The following is a 20,324-nucleotide window of genomic DNA, read 5'->3' as shown; positions in this document are numbered from 1 at the left end:
TATTTTGAGAAACATCTGAAAATATCAGTGCACTGTAAGCAATACAGATGCAGTTGCATGAACAGACGAATGCTATATGGAAAAATCCACGAACACCACGAGCATTTTATGAACCATTTATTTGAAGCTCACGCGGTATGTTTGAATGCAATCTTTCATAAAAGTTAGTATACTCGCAGTATATGAAGAACAGGCAACTTGTGTCAGTTCCTATGCGGTAGCAGTAGAGCCCTCGCAGGTGAATGAGTTCAATGAGCGCTCGTTCTTCAAAGAAACAGTGATATGCGCAGTGCAGACGTCCTTGACAGTCTGGAAAGAAAAGATAAACGCACAATAGGACGCACGGCAAGTTTTGTTTTGCTTTAAACATGTCCTTCAGACTTAGAAAGTAATTGCGTAGCTGATGTGCGTTGCGTTTGCGAACAAGGCTTCGAATCGCATAGACGTCTTCATCCTAATTGTATCTGTCTAGGTACCTAACTTCCTACTAAGACATCTGTCACCAACCTGGCTCAGTTATTTGAGGATATCGGCTTCCAATCTGACACAGAACCATGCACTGTCCTAGACGCATTACGCGCAGACCACTTTGCCTTCGAGATTGCCATCTTTTTAAATGGCACCAAACTATTTTCTTGCGAGCGAGGCAACAGTTTGTGACAAATTACCATAATAGACAAGCAGAAACAGGCATTGCCAGCAGTCACGTGCCATTCAGGCGTTTCAGTTTATCCAATAGGTTGAGGCCATGACGAGTGGGAACTGTGAAATTCCAATAGGGCTAGTGCTCAATAGGTTCAAGTGGCAGAGTCTACAACCCAGTATTCGGCGCGTAATTTCATTAGTACATCCAAACATTCTGCACACTATCATAACCAGCCAATCCTTACGCAACGCAAGCGTGTTTGACAGTAAACGTCTGCAGTCACACCACCTCCAATGTGGCGTGCCTAGTTTTCAACATGCGCCCGCTGCACTGCAATGTACGGGAAGGATTCGAGATTGAGGGAGACTAGCGAAGAGCCAGGCAATGTTAAAAGCTCGCTAAGCCTACTATTATTGAAGTACTGCCATAAGTTGACACGGAGAGTCGGATGGGAGCGTACCGACGTTATTGAATTCAGCTTCAGTCAATAATTGTGACCTAATACGATTTGATATAACTATCACGTAGAACAATGTTAAGATGAAAAAAATAACATGAGATAATATTTGTTTTCTGGAGTGAAATATGGTTGCGAATTTTTAAAGTCATCATTACGTCGTTAAAAACCTCGCGAACTTCGTACTCCACATCGGAGCCACTCGATGAACAGGAGGGTTAAATGATGAAGCGTCATTTGACAAACATATTAAAGTTGTTTAGTTTGCAATAGAGTGGTTTAGGGAGTAATTCTAGAATAGAGAAGACATCAAAAGGCAATCCATGACGTGCTATGCGCTCGTGTTCTGATACTTTCATAATTGACAATGAATGACATGTTCGGGATGAATATTTCGTCCGTGATTGACCTGAAATATGCACGTGGTCTATTGAAGTGATGGACTTACCACGACTGTCTGTAAAAAGTAGGCTGCATGGCCACTCTGTAGGAATAGTTCAAGAACTTCGATAGAAGCCTTAAAATGTGCTCCGTGTCAAATTTGGCTAAGCTTAATGATGACGGTGATAAGTGTTGTTTAAATTGCCAAAAATGTATTAATTTCCTGTGGCTCTGCTGGTCAAAATTTCGCTTTAGAGAGTATTAGGAGAAGGCTACGTTAATAAATATAGTTGATGAATGATGGTCCCCACTTCATCTATTGTTCTCTCTTTATTAAAAGCATACCTACATCGCCATAAAACCATTATCTAGGTGACCACTAAGCATGACTAATATTATCAAAAATAATTTTGATCAGATTTACTCATATACATATTAAACACTGCAATATTAGTAATAATAATTAGCTAAATAGTGTGAACCAATAGTTGGTAAACAAACTAGGCATGGACAGTTGTTATTAAGGACCGATATGAATGCATCAAAAATAATAATTCGTTGATACATATATCCAAATCATTACCTAAATTTTATATTGTCCCGCTTTTTGAGAAAAAGGCGTAGTAAGAAGCACTTCTTCTGCAGTTATAGGCTGAATTTTCAGTGGTGTAGTTTAGTTGTTATAGGTATCAGTCATTTATTTGTTAGTCCATCTATATGGCCATGGTAGTTTAGAATTAGTTTTAGGCAGCGTTTGCCTGAGGCTATGCTTCGGCCCACGAACACGTAGCAGATCCCAATATAAAGTGGCCTTCATTTCTAAAACGCTAGTCTACGGGCTGTAAATATTACAATGAAATCTTAGTTCTTGGTTCGGCATTGTTTCCAGTGTATGAATGAGATAATCTTGCTAAGGATCTCATATTACACAGGCGTAATCATGTTTTGCCCTGACATGTAAAAAGTATGTTTTCTTAACTTCGCACCTTGTCTGTTTGAAATTTCCCCAAATAAAATGTAGCACCCAACGAGTTCCCAACGAGTTCTTGCTATCAGATTGTTAATCTGTTTATTCCAATTAAGTTAATCGAGAAAATCGACTCATAGGCACTTGGATTTACTCTGTATGTCGACGAGCGTGCTGTGATGTTATATTGGTGCGGGAATTTGAATAATGTTCTTCAAGACCTGCTCAACTGGACTTTTAATATTTAAAATATTGTTCCAATTTACACCAGTGTGCCTTCTTGTATAATCAGTTTGGAATGTACCTATATCACTGTCAGCAATAATTGCTCTTTTTATGACACAGTCGTCACCAAGCGATTTGGTAGGTAATGCAGTTATGACACATTTGTTCTTGTTAAACTGGTGACTGGGTTGTTTACAATTCTAAGGATAGGGCTATACATGAATAAAAGCGTGAAACCTGGAAATAAAAAAATCAAGAGCGCAAATAGTCACCGTTTTAAAAGCGTTACTCTTGTCTTCGTTGCATGCCTCTTCGTTTACGCGAATAAGACAAATTCCTGCTGAGGCACTATACTTGCTGACTCAAGCAAAGTTGTTTCGATAAATTTTTGTTTAATTGCGTGAGCGCTACTGTGGATGTTTTGCCTTATCATTGTCAAGCAGGCAAAGCGCTTACCTCTCGGGACTTGGGTACACATGTGGTCTTGCTGTAAGCTTCCGTAACTCTGCAGGTCGATTCAGTTATATTGAACTTGATGCGGTAATTCGTACCAGCTACCGTCTGTAATATAAAGCATACAAAAATGTGACAGAGATCAGCCTTCCAAAGCACACTTTACAGGTAATGAAAGCGTAAATGCAGTGATTAATGCAGAAAACAGAATATCATACGAATTGGTTTTTGAACATTCGTGAAAACGATCGCATGCCGCATTACAATTGCTGCGTGAATAATGGGAGGACCCATAGTAGGCAAAAATTGCAAGCACAAAAAGTAAGAATAACCAACTTGGGCTTCTATGCTTAATGCTTTGAAGATGCAGACAAAAAATTTACGGAGACACAGCAGATTGAGGCGTGGCACCCAAACACAAGGTTCCCGCCAGCACGCAGAAGCTCATATCCGAACAACGAGAGCATACGTGAAACGTATAATGATTTCATTAGTTAGGAAAGAACGACAGGCGGTGTTCTCTGACAGAATGAAAGAAAATATGAGTCGGTACTCTGGAGCGGGGTTTGATACACAGTACAACTTTATGCCCAAAAAAGGAGTAAGTAGGGTGTTCCGACTGAAAAATTCCTAGGGATTTACTAATAGACAAGTACGAGGGATGTCGGGGAAGTAAATTTCATCATTTTTGCGACAGACAAGATGAAACACCAGGTGAAACAATCGCTGTAAGTATCCACGCTCGTTGCTGCTTCAACGAGGAAAGCAGAGTCAGCGGAAGAGGAATGACGCATGCGCAGAGCGAGCGCCGAACAAGAGTGAAGCAGCAGACATACGTGCCCGAGGTTATTCGAGTACAAATCACGATGACAGACAGATGTGCACGGACAAGGTGGTCGCCAGTAGAAATACGTGCTGTTATCCGGTATGAGTGGGTGCGTGGGGCTTCTGTACCCATCATTCACGAACGCTTACAGATAGTGTAGGACATAGATAGAGGACATAGTTTAACCAGATTGGTTTCATCATACTGATGGCTCGCTACGAAAAGTGTCTCAATGCTCTTGGCGAGTATGTGGAAAAGTAGTGCATGGTGTGTAGTTTATGTCGTAACGGTGTATATTCTTTGGGGGGGGGGCAATACAGTATTTGTGGGGAAATAAATGACGAATCCGTCTTTCCGGACGCCCCTGCTATATTCGAACTATGCGCATAGTGAACGGTATTAGGTTGAAATATTGCTGAGCGAAAATAAAGTGCCTTCCTACGCGCGTTCTATTCGCCTATTTTTCTTTGTTTGGATACAATGCATAGCGAAATAAAAGACAAATACTTCTTTTGTAGATCGGATGCGTAAGAAATGCAGAAAGGCTGATTTGAAGCCAAAGAAGTTTGGCAGCACGTTGCACTCTCTGTAACACTTGAATGTGAAAGCCTTCTGCGCAGTTGGTAATGCATAAACTTATATATATATATGACAACAGGCTAAGCGCATAGTATAAGTTCCCTACTAGAAATGAAATATACTTCATACTCTGCGCCAACCCTGGCAACCTACAACATGTGGACGTGCTCGGCAAGGTGCGCCGCAGTGACCATAGGATGGTAAAAACTCTAATTAGTCTAGACTTGAGGAGGGAACGGAAGAAATTGGTACATAAGAAGCCGATCAATGAGTTAGCGGAAAGAGGGAGAATAGAGGAATTCCGGATCAAACTGCAGAACAGGTATACGGCTTTACCTCAGGAAGAGAACCTTAGTGTTGAAGCAATGAATGGCAATATTATGGGCATCATTAAGGAGTGTGCAGTAAAAGTCGGTGGTAACTTCGTTAGACAGGGTACCGGCAAGCTATTGCCGGACACGAAGGATCTGATTAGGAAACGCCAATGTATGAGAGCCTCTAGCCCTACAGCTAGAATATAACTGGCACAATTTTCCAAATTATTCAACAAACGTAAGCAAGCTGACATAAGGAAGTATAATATGGTTAGAATCCTCAGGAACGGAGGAAGCCTAAACGCCGTGCAGAAGAAACTAGGAATAGGCATTAATCAGATGTATGCGTTAAGAGGCAAAGCCGGCAATATCATTACTAATATGGATGAGATAGTTCAAGTGGCTCAGGAGTTCTATACATATTTATACAGTACCAGCGGCACCCACGACGATATTGGAAGAGAGAATATTCTAGAGGAATTTGACATCCCACAAGTAACGCCAAAGAAGTAAAGAAAGCCTTGGGAGCTATGCAAAGGGGGAAGGCAGCTGGGGAGGATCAAGTAACAGCAGATTTGTTGAAGGATGGCGGGCAAATTGTGCTAAAAATCTGGCCACCCTTTTATAGGCAATGCCTCATGACCTCGAGTGTACCGGAATGTTGAAAGAACACCAATATAATCCTAATCCATAAGAAAGGGGACTCCAAAGTCTTGAAAAATTATACACCGATTAGCTTACTGTCCGTTGCCTACAAAGTATTTACTAAGGTAATCACAAAAAGAATCAGGAACACCTTAGACTCCTGTCAACAAAAGGACCAGACAGGATTTTCTAAAGGCGACTCAACAACAGACCATATTCACACTATCAATCAGGTGATAGAAAAATGTGCAGAACATAAGCAACCCTTATATATAGCTTTCATTGATTACGAGAAAGCGTTTGATTCAGTCGAAACCTCAGCAGTCAGGCAGGCATTACGGAATCAGGGTGTAGACTAGCCGCATGTAAAAATACTGAATTATATCTATAGCGATCCACAGCCACCGTAGTCGTCCACAAAGAAAGAAACAAAATCCCAATAAAGAAGGTCGTCTGGCAGGGAGATGCAATCTCTCCAATGCTATTAACAGCGTGTTTACAGGAGGTATCAGAGACCTGGATTTGTAAGAATTGGGGATAAGAGTTAAGGGAGAATACCTTAGTAACTTGCACTTCACTGATGATATTGCCTTGCTTAGTAACTCAGGGGACCAATTGCAATGCGTGCTCACTGACCTGGATAGGCAAAGCAGAAGGGTGGGTCTAATGTTTAACAGTCTCGGAAGAAAACAACAGTTTACGATAGGTAGGGAGGGACTGGAAGTGGTAAGGGAATGCAACTACTCAAGGCAGGTAGTGACCGCGGATCCGGATCATGAGGCTGAAATAATCAGAAGAATAAGAATGGACTCGGGCGCATTTGGCAGGCATTCTCAGATCAAGAACACCAGGCTGCCATTATCCCTCAAGAGAAAAGTGTACAACAGCTTTGTCTTACCAGTACTCACGTATGGGGCAGAAACCTGGAGGCTTACGAAAAGGGTTCTACTTAAATTGAGGACGACGCAACTAGCTATGGAAAGAAGAATGATGGGTGTAACGTAAAGGGAGAAGAAAAGAGCAGATTGGGCGAGGGAACAAACGCGAGTTAATGACATCTTAGTTGAAATCAAGAAATAGAAATTGGCATGAACAGGACATGTAAAGAGGAGGGAAGATAACCTATGGTCTTTAAGGGTTACGGTTAAGGGTTCCAAGGGAAGGGAAGCGTAGCAGGGGGAGGCAGAAAGTTAGGTGGGCGGATGTGATTAAGAAGTTTGCAGGGAAAACATGGGCACAATTAATTAGCGCATCACCGAAGTAGTTGGAGAAGTATGAGAGTGGGCGTATGCAGCGGGCGTAACCAGGCTGTTGACCATGATGTTGATAATAATGATGATGTTGAAACTTATACAAACGGAGACCAGGCCTGTTGCATGACATAACGAGTCGCAGGAAGAAGTAAACGTGTGGCGCTTTTAGGTCGACCTTCTCAACGACACATTCGAGCACTTAATGAACTACCTAAAGCGGCAGCAGGTTTGTCGGCACTAAGATTTACAAATGAGTAACGCAAGCCGAATAGAACTACGATGCATCCTCTCTGCACTGTAAAGCAGCGCTTGCATTCGAACGCCTTGCTGCCGCCGCTTCGCACGTCGTACCTCTTTTCTCGCTTGGCCATAATGCTCGGCCATAGCGTACTTCTGAGACCTACCGCGCAATCCGTGAGCGCCCAGGTAAGCGTCCTTTGTCGCCGCCTCTCTCACGCTCCAGACGACAGTCGCCATAACCGCCGTTGTCACCGCGTGGCGTCAGCTACGCAAGACCGCCTTATCAGTCTGCTCGCGCGGCCCGTTCTCATCTTGACCCAACCCAAACCCGACCCTCGCTCGAGGAAGGTTACGTGTTTTTCAGTCAGGGCAGGCCGCTCCTTCCTTCACCACAAGCTCCTCGCTCGCACAATGTCACGTGGGATTTCGCACCACTTCTCGTGCCTACCGTTTTTCGCCAAGGTCACCAGGCAACCAGCCACTTAAAAGGCGACTTCAACGCTTTTTTATCCCTATTAGGATGCTGTCATCTTAAAATGGTATTGATGGTCCTGTAAGCAGTAGGGTGGTTTAAATTTGCTTAGAACTTCATCAATGCTTTAAAATAACCAATAAACGAGATACCGAAACAGGTAGCTGTGTCGTGTGACGTCACGATGAGTGAATGACGTCAGGTCCTACACTACCATAATGTAAACCCGCAGAACGAGTGCTAAACACGCAGTACACGTGGCGCTAACACCAAAGAGGCGAAGCTGCTCACGTCTCCTGTTGACACAGGGAGCTTTTAGAGAGTTTCCAAACTAGACAGCCGACGGCCCTTGCGAAACGTCCGCAGCTGGTAATAAGTCATATTCGTCAACGCAGTCAACATCTGGACATTTATGTCACTCATAAGTGACAAAGCAATTAGTCGTCCCGACGCCGTTGGTAGCGATGAGAAAACACGTTAGCCAGGCGAGCCGCTTTGCAGAGACGATTGCAGCGGCGGCTGCGCTGACTGCTTGCGAGCCAAAATCACAGCAACGATTTACTATATCGCACAGCGTTTGATAACATGCACATTTCGCGGTAACCTTATGAGTTATGTCATGCCAGAAACAGATTTTAGCCGATTTTTGTGCTGCCGTCCGCGGAGAAAGAGGTCATCATCACGACCAGGGAAGAAAAAAGAGACACCAGGACGATCAGTGTGGCGAGACACATGCTCGCAGGGCCCGACCCGGCAGCAGCAGAAGCTCGTGACGTAGCGTTTTCTCGGTTGTTTACATGTCGCGAGGTGCTACGTCTTGCGGTTGGCAGCGCACACCTATATTAAAATTGATTTCAAATATGCTCTAATCTGTATTCGCCGTTGATATTTGGAGACTATCTGTGTGTGCCCACATAAATCGGCCTCACACGTTCACTCGACTTCGAAATTTTGTGTCCTTACTCCTTTAGCATCAGTGGACATCCAGAAGTCACCGGAGTTGCCCCTTAAGGCTTTCGCCCTAAACCGTCTGACGAAAGGCAGGCACGCCATCCGTGCACCCACACGACAGCCACGTTCGGGTGATTGAGATATCTACGCCTATGTATACTGTGCGTTAAGAAATTTACTTGATGTGCACTTGCACTACGTGCACAATCCAAGTCCTGCAAATATTTTATTATTAGCAGACATGGTGGTAAGTCCACAGGAACACAATGTAACATTCCTGAGGACCATGCCAGGGGGACGTGGAGGAAGGAAAGCGAAGGAGAGGCCCCGACCACTACGGAGGTTTTGGAGAAAGTTTGGCAGAAGTCACGTGCTGTGTTTCGCAAAGGAGCACTGGGATGGGTACCCCAAACGTCGACTTTGCCATAGCAACCGCGCTCCTGAAGCTCTTGCTGCTGCTTTTGGCCTCTTAAAGCGAGGTAACTTTTTTCAGCCCGTATCTTTCTCACAACACATTCTGCTCAGGGCACAAGCTGACTTTGGAGCATGGTGTGCAAGCTTCAAAATTGTGTTATGGAGTATGAGTGTGTGTGAGCCAGCAACGGAGACACTCAAGGATTGACGGCGTGGCTTTTTGTCGTCTTCTTCAACGTTCCACGAAAAAAAAACATAGGAAAGCGTCTGATTCACTAGATACATTATAGAAGTTTGGGAGGCATGGCTTGCGGGCGAGGGTCGGGAGAGCCATTAGGCTGTTATGGACCAAGCCCAGCGAGCCGCTCGTGCCAGTGGGGTCCTGGATTAGGGGCCCCAACCATGGTGGCTTATTTCATTTACATTCAAGAAAGTTTTTACTCCCTCACTCACTCGTACGCTTTGTTCCGATGCGCATCAGCAGCACATCCTACAGGAGGCCCGCAGCAATACAAGTTCAAACTCTCGCTCATCTGCTCCGGCGAGCAGGATGGAGGAGCAAAGGGAGATGGCGCACCAACGTGGCTCCATTTGCGGCTTTAGAAACGCGACCTCAGGGCGTCTACTATTTTGTTTCTTTCTTCTGTGCAATGGGATAAGCCGTTCATACGAACTCGACATAATACGTTTTTGATATTTAGTCGCTCTTGTCGCAGTAGGAAAACACGCAGAATGCTTTACTGCGGCTATTAAAAAGAACCCACCTGAAACATTTTAATCTAGTGCCCCCTGAAATATTACGTATATTCATTGTAACTTTTATGCAATAACATTATTAATAAAAATACAGTTGTTAAATCATCGCGTTGCGTTATTTTATTAGGAATCTTGCATAATGCCGCCTACTCCATTGCAACAAATAATCGTCAGTTATGATTCCATCTGGTTCAAATACCCTTAGGATACTAGAACACTTGTTTACAGGATGACCAAAATATGCTTAGCACCCATTTACCACCCTTATCACTTTTTTTCATCATGCGGTAATTTTTTAGCCTACGTGTTTATAAAGCGTTGTTGTGGGCAGAATCGCTGCCTAGATATGTTTATTGAAGTTTATAAACAACAAACAATATTTATAGCCATTTTTAGCATTGTTGTTGTAAAAAGGTATTGAGTGAGAAGACATCTCTTGTAAGATAAAGCAGGTAGACAACTTTTACTGAATCTAAAGGCAGACGAAGTGCGTCTCGTTATCCAGACGAGTCCTATTAGTTATTGTAGTGGCAGTGTCTAAGCAACTGCCCGATTATCCTCTCTAATGAAGACTTTTCATCCTTATTTATAGACACCATCATAAGTGATGGTTACGGATTTGTATTCTCTTAGCAAAAGGAATGCTGACTTTTTCATTCTTCCGTCCCCAGCGCGATATATTTAATTGGTAGGAAGTTCTCATGTTGCTCGTTTTTATCGCTCTACCTTTACTTTTCGCTTGGTATAATATTTTGCGACTGGGTGAGAAATGTGTACTGGTTATCATTGCTCAAAATCTGTCTTTTGTGTCGGCTGGTCATTAGAGGTTTTAGTCAGCGATAGTTGAGTTTGATATATAGTTTTTTTTAATGAAGGCCGATATAAATATGCTGAAAATAGAGCAATATGTGCCGTAAAGCTAGAACAAGTATATGTAGAGACTTGAGAACAGCTGATACTTTCCTATATTCAAAGAAACTTATCTATGACACTGCATCAGCAATACTCGGCTTTCATAGTTATTTGCTCTATGTCACGTTGAACACTTACACATCCATCTAGATGTTTCTGCAAACAGGTGGAACGACGTTCAGCATCGTGTACCTTAGTGCATTAAGGTGCGGAATACATACCTGGCTCTCGACGTCGACAAGCCCGAGCACGGTGTCGTAAAACTGCCTGTTTCCAACTTGCTTGGAGATAGCAAAGTGTGCCAACTCCTCGTAGATTGCGTCATCGCCCACGTTATGCTTCTGCCAGCCACCAAGCACGGGTATTTGCCCTTCGCTGCACGCAATGATGGCCGACAGAGCCACCAGGAGCCCAAAGAAAGTGACGGTTGACGAAGTCATGGCTTCCTGCATTTGTTATTTGAGTAGTTAATTGCTTCAAATATGTTAACTTTTTGTTGAAATCGAATTTTTACAATGGGGGGTCTATTCGCTTTTCGAAGCGTGTGCAATTATGTATTGAGCAATACTCGTTTGTTGTGTAGCCTACACCCATACACTTCTTCGACGTAACGAGGAACCTGACGCTATCGTGGCATGGCGATGGTGCAAACTCAATGGTGGTAATTGGTTCTGGTACATGCGACGTGGTATGAATTGAGCACGCAGTTTTTTATAAGGCAGCAGGGGAATGGCGTGCGGGTTGTCTGCTTCGGAGCTATAGCGCGGGTGCACCGTGTGTGCGTGATGTGTTCGCTGTGCAGTAGTTTGTGTTACTCTGCAAAACGTCAGTCGACATCCGCTTCTAACTCTTACACCTGGCTTCCGGAAGCCCCCATTCAGAGACCTTGTCCGGAAGCCAGTTGGATCCGCCGACCGAACGCCGCCCAATCTGAGAAAACTAAGTGGCGGAACGAAATCTTTTTTCTGATATTGTAACAAATATCGGCCACCTATTTGTCTGCTCGCGCTTCCTCACGACTGCGAGTAGCTCTCCACCGAAGGTACCACCAGGATAGCCCGGACGTGAACGCTGGAATATCAGAAAAAAATTATAGAATCCGGTGAAATAAAACAGTGCGGATTACGAGTCATCAGCCCAACTTTTTGGTTCAATATGTGCGACGTGATGTGTGTATCACTTTTATGCAGCAGCCATTTTGTTGCCACCTAGAAATGCACCGAACCAGCCATTCTGGAAATGGGTCACATTAGTAGTTCTGGTATTATGGCGCACCATTTGTCAGAAGTATTCATAAATTAGTGAGACACTGAATGCTAATTTCTTTATACAAAGTAGTTCCTTAGATAGTATCCTTTGCATTAAGAAACTCACGCTTATGTATCAATTAGTTTTTTTGTAACAGCTTATTTTATGTTTAGCGAACGGGTGAATGAACTCCACGTGCTTTAACAGGGGGTTAAATACCAACTGCGCAAAACCTTTTTGTTGTCACACAAGCTTCTCAGGAGCTGTTGTAGTCTCTATTTTGTTATGGAACGAAGAAACAATAACTAAAGAGGAGCACAAGGTTTAGTCTCTACTCGTAGTAAGAAACCCGTCGTGGGTTTAGTGGCTGTGTTGTTGGGCTGCTAAGCAAGATGTCGTGCGACCGAATCCCTATGACGGCATTTCGATGGTTCGAAAACAGCCGTGCACTTCGATTTAGGTGCACGTTAAAGAACCGCAAGTGGTCCAAGTTTGCGGAGTCCCCGACTACGCCGTGCCTCATAATGAGATCGTGGTTTTGTTATACGCAAAACCCGATAATTAATTTTCCTATATTTTTACTGTTACTAAGCAAAAATGAGGTCTACAGAAGTTCCTCAGTGGCGCAAAATAATCAAAGAATGCCCCTACAATGTTTGCCAGAAACCTTGAAAGGCTAAGCCCGCGAAAGTTTTCAGTCAACTTAAAAACTAAACGCCCTGGGCAGTATTGAGATAACCCCTTGGGCTACCCACAGACAGCCCACTATTTGTGGTGGTCACGAATACTTGTTGAAGAAAATTCGTGTGGGATGCTCTTCAGCGTATTTGTCTAATCATGCCCTTTAAAATACTGTAATATCCTAATAACACCCTCGGCAGCAATTTTAGACAGGTAAACAAAGAGATGACAACGGCCCGAGGTACGGCGAACGTGGGTGATGCGGTACAGCATGGTTATTTTGTTTAGTCTGAGATGCCTGGACTGATACAACCGTGTGCGCTACAAGGCAACCTATTTTATTGAAGACATATCACAAAGTCGCCGCCGAATCCTTTCGTGAAAATGTTTAAGCATGCTAATGTAAACGTTTTGGCTTTATTTTTATTTTTTCACAGATAGTCATGAACCATCGTGCCTTTAGCATTAAAGAGGCGATCAACTTTCTATTTCGTTTCGATGGTTGTAGCTTTACTTATAAGGAGGGCCCTGGTCAACGAACATGACTAAACCAAATGAAAAATTGTTGCTGAAGCTTTGGAAAGGGCAAAAGGAGATGTCACTTTTGCAATGTTATAACAATCCTTACGATAGATGCAAGTTGTTGCTACCAGTCCGACGTTTAGAGAAAGTGACAAAGCGCTGAATGCAAATGTTATGGTTCATTTACAGCAATATAATTTTTAAATTTAGCTTTAGTTGCCCTGAATTTTTTATACAGATCTTGCTACACACTTTCCTGTTCAATGTCGAATCTTTCGCATTGTATGACGGTTCATGCAGTAACTGCCCAACACATCGCGCATTAACCTAAATGGGTAACTTTAGTGGGTAATTTGCTCTGTGATTGTGTTTTACTTAATTTAAACCCTTTAAAAACCTTCATTTCTATTCTAAGGCACGTCTTGTCTATGATGACGCGTTACCAAGTCAGCGCCAACTTGCCTTATGCAATTAGGTTCCACTTCTAAGAAGGGTTTTTGTATAGCTGAACAAAAACATGATACCATCTCTCTGCTTAGAATTCTGCTTCATACCATCTGTCGTCTAGCGCCAATATACATGAGTTAATCCAAGCCGCGCATTTTAAAACACAGCGCAGCCTCCTAATCCATTCATACTGACATCTTTCAAATGTGTGGTAACTGTGCGCTCGGATAAAACACCTCAATAAAGCTCATTTCTGGAGTGCAAATGACACTGACAAAAGAAATATCAATGGCGGAATTATTTGACGAAGAGAAATGATGATGCGACTTTATGATGCCAAATTAACACCGCGGTTTGTTTATCTTTTCTATGGGACATTCAATAAAGTGTTGTAGTATGCAATGAACTACTGCAGCAAACAGCTGCAATAGTGGTACACACTTTTGTTTACGCCAAGCCGTATCTTCTCGGCGAAGCACTTGTCGGCAGCATTGTATTTTTACTAATAGCTTTCAGGGCTTGTGCTAACCGTAGGTGTTGTAGCTATTTTTCTATGCTGCCCTTTAAGTCGCAAAATTAAGTCCATATTGCCCGTCATGGTTAAATTTGTAGGAGTGATTGCTCTGCCAGATTTTTCTCCCAACATACGTCAAAATAAACTTCAGAATTGTATTAACATACATATAATGCATTATTATATGAAGTGGCGCAATGTTTCTGTACTGTGAAATTTTCTGTTAGGTAGCAAATTTTGCGCAAACAAAATAACCTTCTCGGAGGGAAAACCACAAATATTTGAGGACGATGCCACAATTTCAGGTGTGTGTGAGACAGAGTTAAAAATTTAGTTTCACTACTATACCAAGAAACCTTTTTTTTTTCATGTACCTATAAAAAAAGAACTTCAATTTGCTATTCAAATGCATGTAAAACATAGAACGTCTCTCAAAAGGCAAACAATCTATGACATGAAAAATACTTGAACCATCTGGGGAAGAAAAACCATTATAAAACAGAATTATAAAGCAGGTTTTGCATTTCCTAGTTATTATTTCCTACAGTAGGTACCGGAATTTGTTTAGTAGTAGGAATTAAGGCAGGACGTTTGCAAATATATATCTCCGCAGTAAAAATAGATATCTAACTTCGTTGAGTAAACTGCTTGTATTATAAATATTGAACGAGACACATTATTTATGTAAGCTTAAGGCTTACGTCAACTTGTCAGAATGCATAACAATGTTTTGTACAAGCCCTACTCACAATTTATTGGCAGAAATCTGATCCGGTATAAATAAAATCACATCACTTTCGTCCCCATTACGTGTCTTTTGAATTGGTTAAGGCAAGGGGGAGACGACGAGGACTCAAGAAAAACACAAACGACAGGACCGGCGCCACTCACAACTAAGTGTATTTCCGCAACAAGCCTGCCTTATCTAGGTTAATCAAGCCGAATCGGCTTCATCGGTTGGCTGATTGGGCTTGATTAACCTCCCTAAGGCCGGCTTGTTGCGAAAAAAACCTAGTTGTGAGTGGCGCCGGTCCTGTCGTTCGTGTTCTTCTACAGTCCTGGTCTTCTGCGCCTTGCCTTTACTAATTCAAGCATGAACCAACTAGCCCAAGCAAGAGTTTTACGTGTGTTTTGTAGGCAACGTATAGACGAGTGTGATATGTGTATTTATTTATTACTTAATTAAACTGTTGCACACGTCACACTCGAGTAATGTTTTTCAATATTCAGGTTGTTTGTAAAAAATATTATGGCACAATTAAGAAATATGCTTCCTAAACAGCAGATATTTTTGTTTAAAGTTCAACACACTTCACTACACTTTCATTGTTGCATATCGAGGATACCAGTGTCTTCTTTGGCATTTATTTAGATAGAAGCTTTTAACGTAAGCTAAAACTTCCTCTTTGTTGGTTGTTACTTTTGAAACAGCTTAGTTACACGTATGCCGGTCTACATCTATCGCTGGATGCAGCCTGCCCCTGCTTTCACCGCGTAATACAATGGGTCTCTGAAGAGGGACAGGGCAGTGAATTTCTGGAAGTGCGCTTGAAACTTAGCGCAGAAAAATCGTCGTTGGGGCTGTCGATATTTGATGTGATGGTATGGTAGAAGCGAGAGAGTCAGCTCGAATTGTGAAAATCTGATAAAAACCTTTCATCAAAGGCAGAATATGGATATTTGTTCCTCACCGTGCGTTCCAGAGTCACTGGCAGAAGAAGGGTTTCTACTGAGCGGACGCAGTAGGGTGCAAGCGATAGACAAGTGTCCTCGAGAATGGTCCTCAGAGGTACATCGCAGCCTTTGAGTTCGCTAAGCTAATATACTACGGCGCCATGTCTGTTTTCTTTTTTTCTCTTTGATTGTTGAGGGAGAAAGAAGCGGTTAGGAAACTGCCTGCAAAACCGGATAGGAAGCGACGCCAGAGTTTAATGTGCCTCTTTACAAACTCCATTACTTTTTTTTCTTCCTGCACTTTCTTCGCTTAGAACGACATAGTATCATGGCCAGCATGGTGCTTGGCTTACATCGTAAGTGGGAGGGTATCGAAGAGAGTGGCTCGATGATTATATTCGCAAGGTCAAGTGCCCGCCGCTTGTGTTTCGAACAGCTCGATGTCTCTTGTTTTCATTCGTCACACGTTGGCGCAACGACTCATCCAGTATTCATTCCATTCTATAAGACATATAAGATGAGGCGTAATTGCACCATACGTAACAATATCAATGTCGAAACTGTGCAATTGAGCAGACTATCAGCAGTTATTCGCGTTCAGAATTGGGATATATTCTTTGTTGGCTGAAGTTTGTTTGTTGTTTTCCTATGAAATTAAGGCAAGGCATTCCGTTATTTCAATCACCTTGTAGACGTCCCTCTTCAGAAGTAGATATATGCTCGAGAAGCGCTCGTTCTAATTTTGTTTAAAGCAATGTAATTCACCAATTATCTTCTTCGAGAGTGCATATATGCGTATTGCATAACGGGCACTTGTTATACATAGAGAAAATCATCTAGTACCTGTAAAACGTATTTCGAATAACGATTCATCTGAGCAGTACATTTTGTTCATATTTGCATTGTATCAGGGTTAACGACCATGTGTGGTGCAGAAATAGAGTGCCTGATTAGGCGTTTCTATAACAGGGCTTACTTCATCTTCCTATATTTCTACGTGAATGAGCTTTCTTGTTTTACTCCATAAGGATGGCTCATTGTCTGCTAAGTGATTTTAACCTGCGACAACATTCTTAGGAGCAGAACGCTTGCCATCGTTATCATCATCATCAGCCAATCTTATATTCACTGCCAGACGAAGGCCTCTCCCTGTGATCTCAAATTACACCTGTCCTGCAACAACCGGTTCCAGATAGCGCCTGCGAATTTCATAATTTCATCACCCACCTATTCTGCCGTCCTCAACTGTGCTTCCCTTCTGTTGGTACCTATTCTGTTGCTCTAATAGTCCACCGAATATCTAACCTACGCCTCAATCAGAATTTCGGCTGTCCTCGTTTGCTCTCTGACCCACACCGCTCTCTTCCTCTCTCTCTACGTTCCGCCTAACGTTACTCCTTTCATCGCTGTTGGCGCGGTCCTTAGCTTCAGCTTCTTTGTCGCGCTTCCACTTTCTGAAACATATGTTAGCACAAGTAGAATGCATTTTTTAGAAACCTTTCTTTTCAATGATAGTGGAAGCCTTCCAGTAAAGGTCTGACAATGTTTACCGCATGCACTCCAAGCTATTTTTATTCTTCTGTAAATTTCCGTCTCATTATTATGGTGTACTGAGAGTAACTGACCTACGTAAACATATCCTAGAGGCTGACTGGCGATCCTGAACTCTTGTTCTCTTGCGAGGCTATCCATCGTTATGTTTGTCTTCTGCATATTATTCTTTAAGCCACTCTTACATTCTCTGTTAAGGTCCTCAATTATTCGTTGTAAGCGGTTTCCTGTATTGCTGAACAGGACATTCTCATCTGCAAACCGAAGGTTGCTGAGCTATTTGCCATTGGTCCTCACTCCTAAGCCTTCTCAGTTTAATTGCTTGAAGACTTCTTCCAAGCTTGCAGTGAATAGCACTGGAGAGATTGCGCCCCTTGCCTGACCTCTTTCTTTATAGGTACCTTTCTACTTTTTTTGTGGAGAAATTAGGTAGCTGTGGAAATTCTGCAGATATTTGTCAAGATATTTACGTAAGTCTCCTTTACTCCTTGGTTACATAATGTCACTATGACTGCTGGTATCTCTACTGAATCAAATGCCTTTTCGTAATCTATGAAAGCCATGTAGAGAGGCTGATTCTACTCTGCAGATTTCTCGACTAGCTGATTCATGACATAAATGTAATTTAATGTACTGTATCTCCTTCCTGAAGCCAGCCTGTAATGTCGGTTGACTGAAGTCAAGTGTAGCCCTAATTCTATTAAAAATTATCTTGGGGAACATTTTTTAGAACACTGGTAGTAACCCAACGGGGCTAGAATTTTTCAATTGTTTAAGAAAATCTCCCACTTCGTGGGTTAGTATAATTTTGCCATTCTTCCGGTTCTATAGCGCCTTTGAAGTCGTGAGACATATTGTGTAAAGTTCCGCAAGCTTTTCAAGCATGATCTTTCTTCTATCTTTAATAAAGTCAACTGTTATTCCATCTTCTACTGCCCCTTTTCCCCGTTTCATGTCTTACAACGCCCTTCTAACTTCATAGGTAGGCATAGGAGAAGCCTCTGTAACCTTTTCATTACTATTTCGAATGGAGGTATCACAGATTCTCTGGCCTGCTATTAACAGCGCAAAATGTAGACAAGAGACGAGAGAAGAAGACACCACAAGCGCTGACTTTCAACAACGTTTATTTTGAAAGAAACACGGCTTCTTATAACCGTTGCCCACACGTGTCGCAGTCACGTGATCGCACATCATGTGAAACATACGCTTTCTTTCTTTTTTGCACTCAATATAGTGGTTGCACATGCAAAAGCACATGTGAAGCACATGTGCTTGCACATGTGAAGCCGTGTTTCTTTCAAAATAAACGTTCTTCAAAGTCGGCGCTTGTGGTGTCTTCTTGTCTCGTCTCTTGTCTACATTTTGCGCTTTTAATAGCAGGATGGAAAACCAACAAGCCCAAGCTGCTATTCTAGAGATTCTGTGGGTACTGCGCAGGTCAGTACAGAATTTTTTCATTGCTTCTAGTATATCCTCGAAATGGCTGGTTATTACCATGCTTATATTTTCGTGCATACATCTTAGCTTGTCCCAAGCGAAATTTTCTTTCCACTGATTTTATGCTGCGTCCATTTTTGTTGTTTAGTTAGTCTTTCTTACAATATAATTTAAAATAACTTTTATTTTGTTCTTGTTGATCAGTTTTGACAATTCCATGTATTCAACCTGATCTCTTGAGTTGGAAACTTTCATTCGCGGTCACTTTTTTATTAGACCCTTTGTTGCTTGGGAGAGCTTAGATATTAGTTGCCTTGGTACGTTGCCTCCCACTTCAATAGCGGCTTCCGAAGCCAGCTTAGTTGCGGTTTCAATCATTATCTCTATGTCTTATTGTCAAACGCTGCATATCTGTTTGCAAGTGGCAACCTGAATTTGTTTGCTGTGACCCTTAATGCGTTTAGGTTAAGCTGTTTCTTCTTAACCAATTTTACTCTGTCGCTCTTCGAATTACGGCAAATCCCAGCCCTCACTAACCTATGATCTCTGCACTTTACCCTACATAACACTTATACATCTCGCACTCTGCTGGGATTGGCAGAATGTATGAAATCAATCTCAATTCTTGTATCTCGATTAGGGCTTTTCCAGTCCAGATTTTCTCGCTCGCTTCCTGAAGAAGGTGTTAATTCATCATCATCATCATCATAATCATCATCATCATCATCCAGGTTACGCCCACTGCAGGCGAAGGCCTCTCCCATACTTCTCCAATTACCCCGGTCATGTACTGATTGTGGCCATGTTGTCCCTGCAAACTTCTTAATATCATCCGCCCACCTAACTTTCTGCCGCCCCCTGCTACGCTTCCCTTCCCTTGGAATCCAGTCCGTAACCCTTAATGACCATCGGTTATCTTCCCTCCTGCCATTACATGTCCTGCCCACGCCCATTTCCTTATTCTTAATTTCAACTAACATGTCATTAACTCGCGTTTGTTCCCCCACCCAATCTGCTCTTTTTTTATCCCTTAACGTTACACCTATCATTCTGCTTTCCATAGCTCAATTAACACGGCAAGCTGGGCGAGTTGGTGATTGAATATGTTCCTATGGGTGGGCAGCGCAACCCGGACGAAGGACTGCGCTCGTACTCTGTACTTCCTCTCGTCCTTCGTCCGAGTTGCGCTGCCCACCCATAGGAACATGTTCCATAGCTCGTTGCCTCATCCTCAATTTAGGTAGAACCCTTTTGGTAAGCTTCCAGGTTTCTGCCCCATACATGAGTACTGGTAAGACACAGCTGTCAAACACTTTTCTCTTGAGGGATAATGGCAACCTGCTGTTCATGTTAATTATCCGCAGCCTAATCCATTCCGCGAATCGCACCAACATCACTCCTCTGGTGTTTCTAGAATCGATGCAATATTTGGCAATTTCTTGTTCACCAGCCTGCTTTATCACCCCTTAGCATTAAAGTCGCGTGTTACTACAGTATACTAAATTTGCGGCTTTGTCATCGCTAATTCAACATATTCATAAAACTGATATACGTCATCATTGTGAATGGACGTCGTAGCTTAGGCTTGTAGTACCTTTAATCCATATCTCTTATGCAGCTTTATTGCGACTACTGCTTCGCTCTCATTATTGCTCTATAATTCGTCAATGTGGCCCGCTATGTCCTTATATATCTGGAGTCCCACTCCGTACTGCTTCTTGCCTGGAAGTCCTCTGTAGGGGAGGGCATGGCCAGT

General features: G+C 42.6%; 1 protein-coding gene across 2 annotated transcripts; it reads right to left on the bottom strand.

Annotated features, from left to right (window-relative positions):
- Positions 1 to 100: 100 nt before the first annotated feature.
- On the bottom strand, positions 101 to 15,701 carry LOC126534436 (cystatin-2-like). Of its 2 annotated transcripts, XM_050181713.3 has the most exons (4): positions 15,595 to 15,701; positions 10,713 to 10,937; positions 3,133 to 3,237; positions 101 to 309 (listed from the first exon to the last, which is right to left on the bottom strand). In XM_050181713.3, the coding sequence occupies exons 2-4, from the start codon at positions 10,929 to 10,931 to the stop codon at positions 211 to 213; spliced, it is 423 nt and encodes a 140-aa protein (XP_050037670.2). In that variant the 5' UTR covers positions 10,932 to 10,937; positions 15,595 to 15,701; the 3' UTR covers positions 101 to 210. The 2 variants fall into 2 exon arrangements, with proteins under 2 accessions (XP_050037670.2, XP_072145300.1); XM_072289199.1 differs by lacking the exon at positions 15,595 to 15,701 and having other exon boundaries at positions 10,713 to 11,523.
- Positions 15,702 to 20,324: the final 4,623 nt, after the last annotated feature.

The sequence above is a fragment of the Dermacentor andersoni genome, chromosome 7 (assembly GCF_023375885.2).
Source record: "Dermacentor andersoni chromosome 7, qqDerAnde1_hic_scaffold, whole genome shotgun sequence".
In the NCBI taxonomy this organism is placed as follows: Eukaryota; Metazoa; Arthropoda; class Arachnida; order Ixodida; family Ixodidae; genus Dermacentor; species Dermacentor andersoni.
Note: the sequence above shows the minus strand (reverse complement) of the source record. Positions and strands in the feature narration are given on the sequence as shown.

Excerpts from the sequence above, each read along its gene's own strand:
- LOC126534436 (XM_072289199.1), bottom strand. The coding sequence starts at position 10,943 with ATGCAGGAAGCCATGACTTCGTCAACCGTCACTTTCTTTGGGCTCCTG. Across the intron at positions 3,238-10,712 it reads TTGTCGACGTCGAGAGCCAG|ACGGTAGCTGGTACGAATTA; the intron begins GTATGTATTCCG and ends TTTATATTACAG. Across the intron at positions 310-3,132 it reads GTGTACCCAAGTCCCGAGAG|ACTGTCAAGGACGTCTGCAC; the intron begins GTAAGCGCTTTG and ends TTTTCTTTCCAG.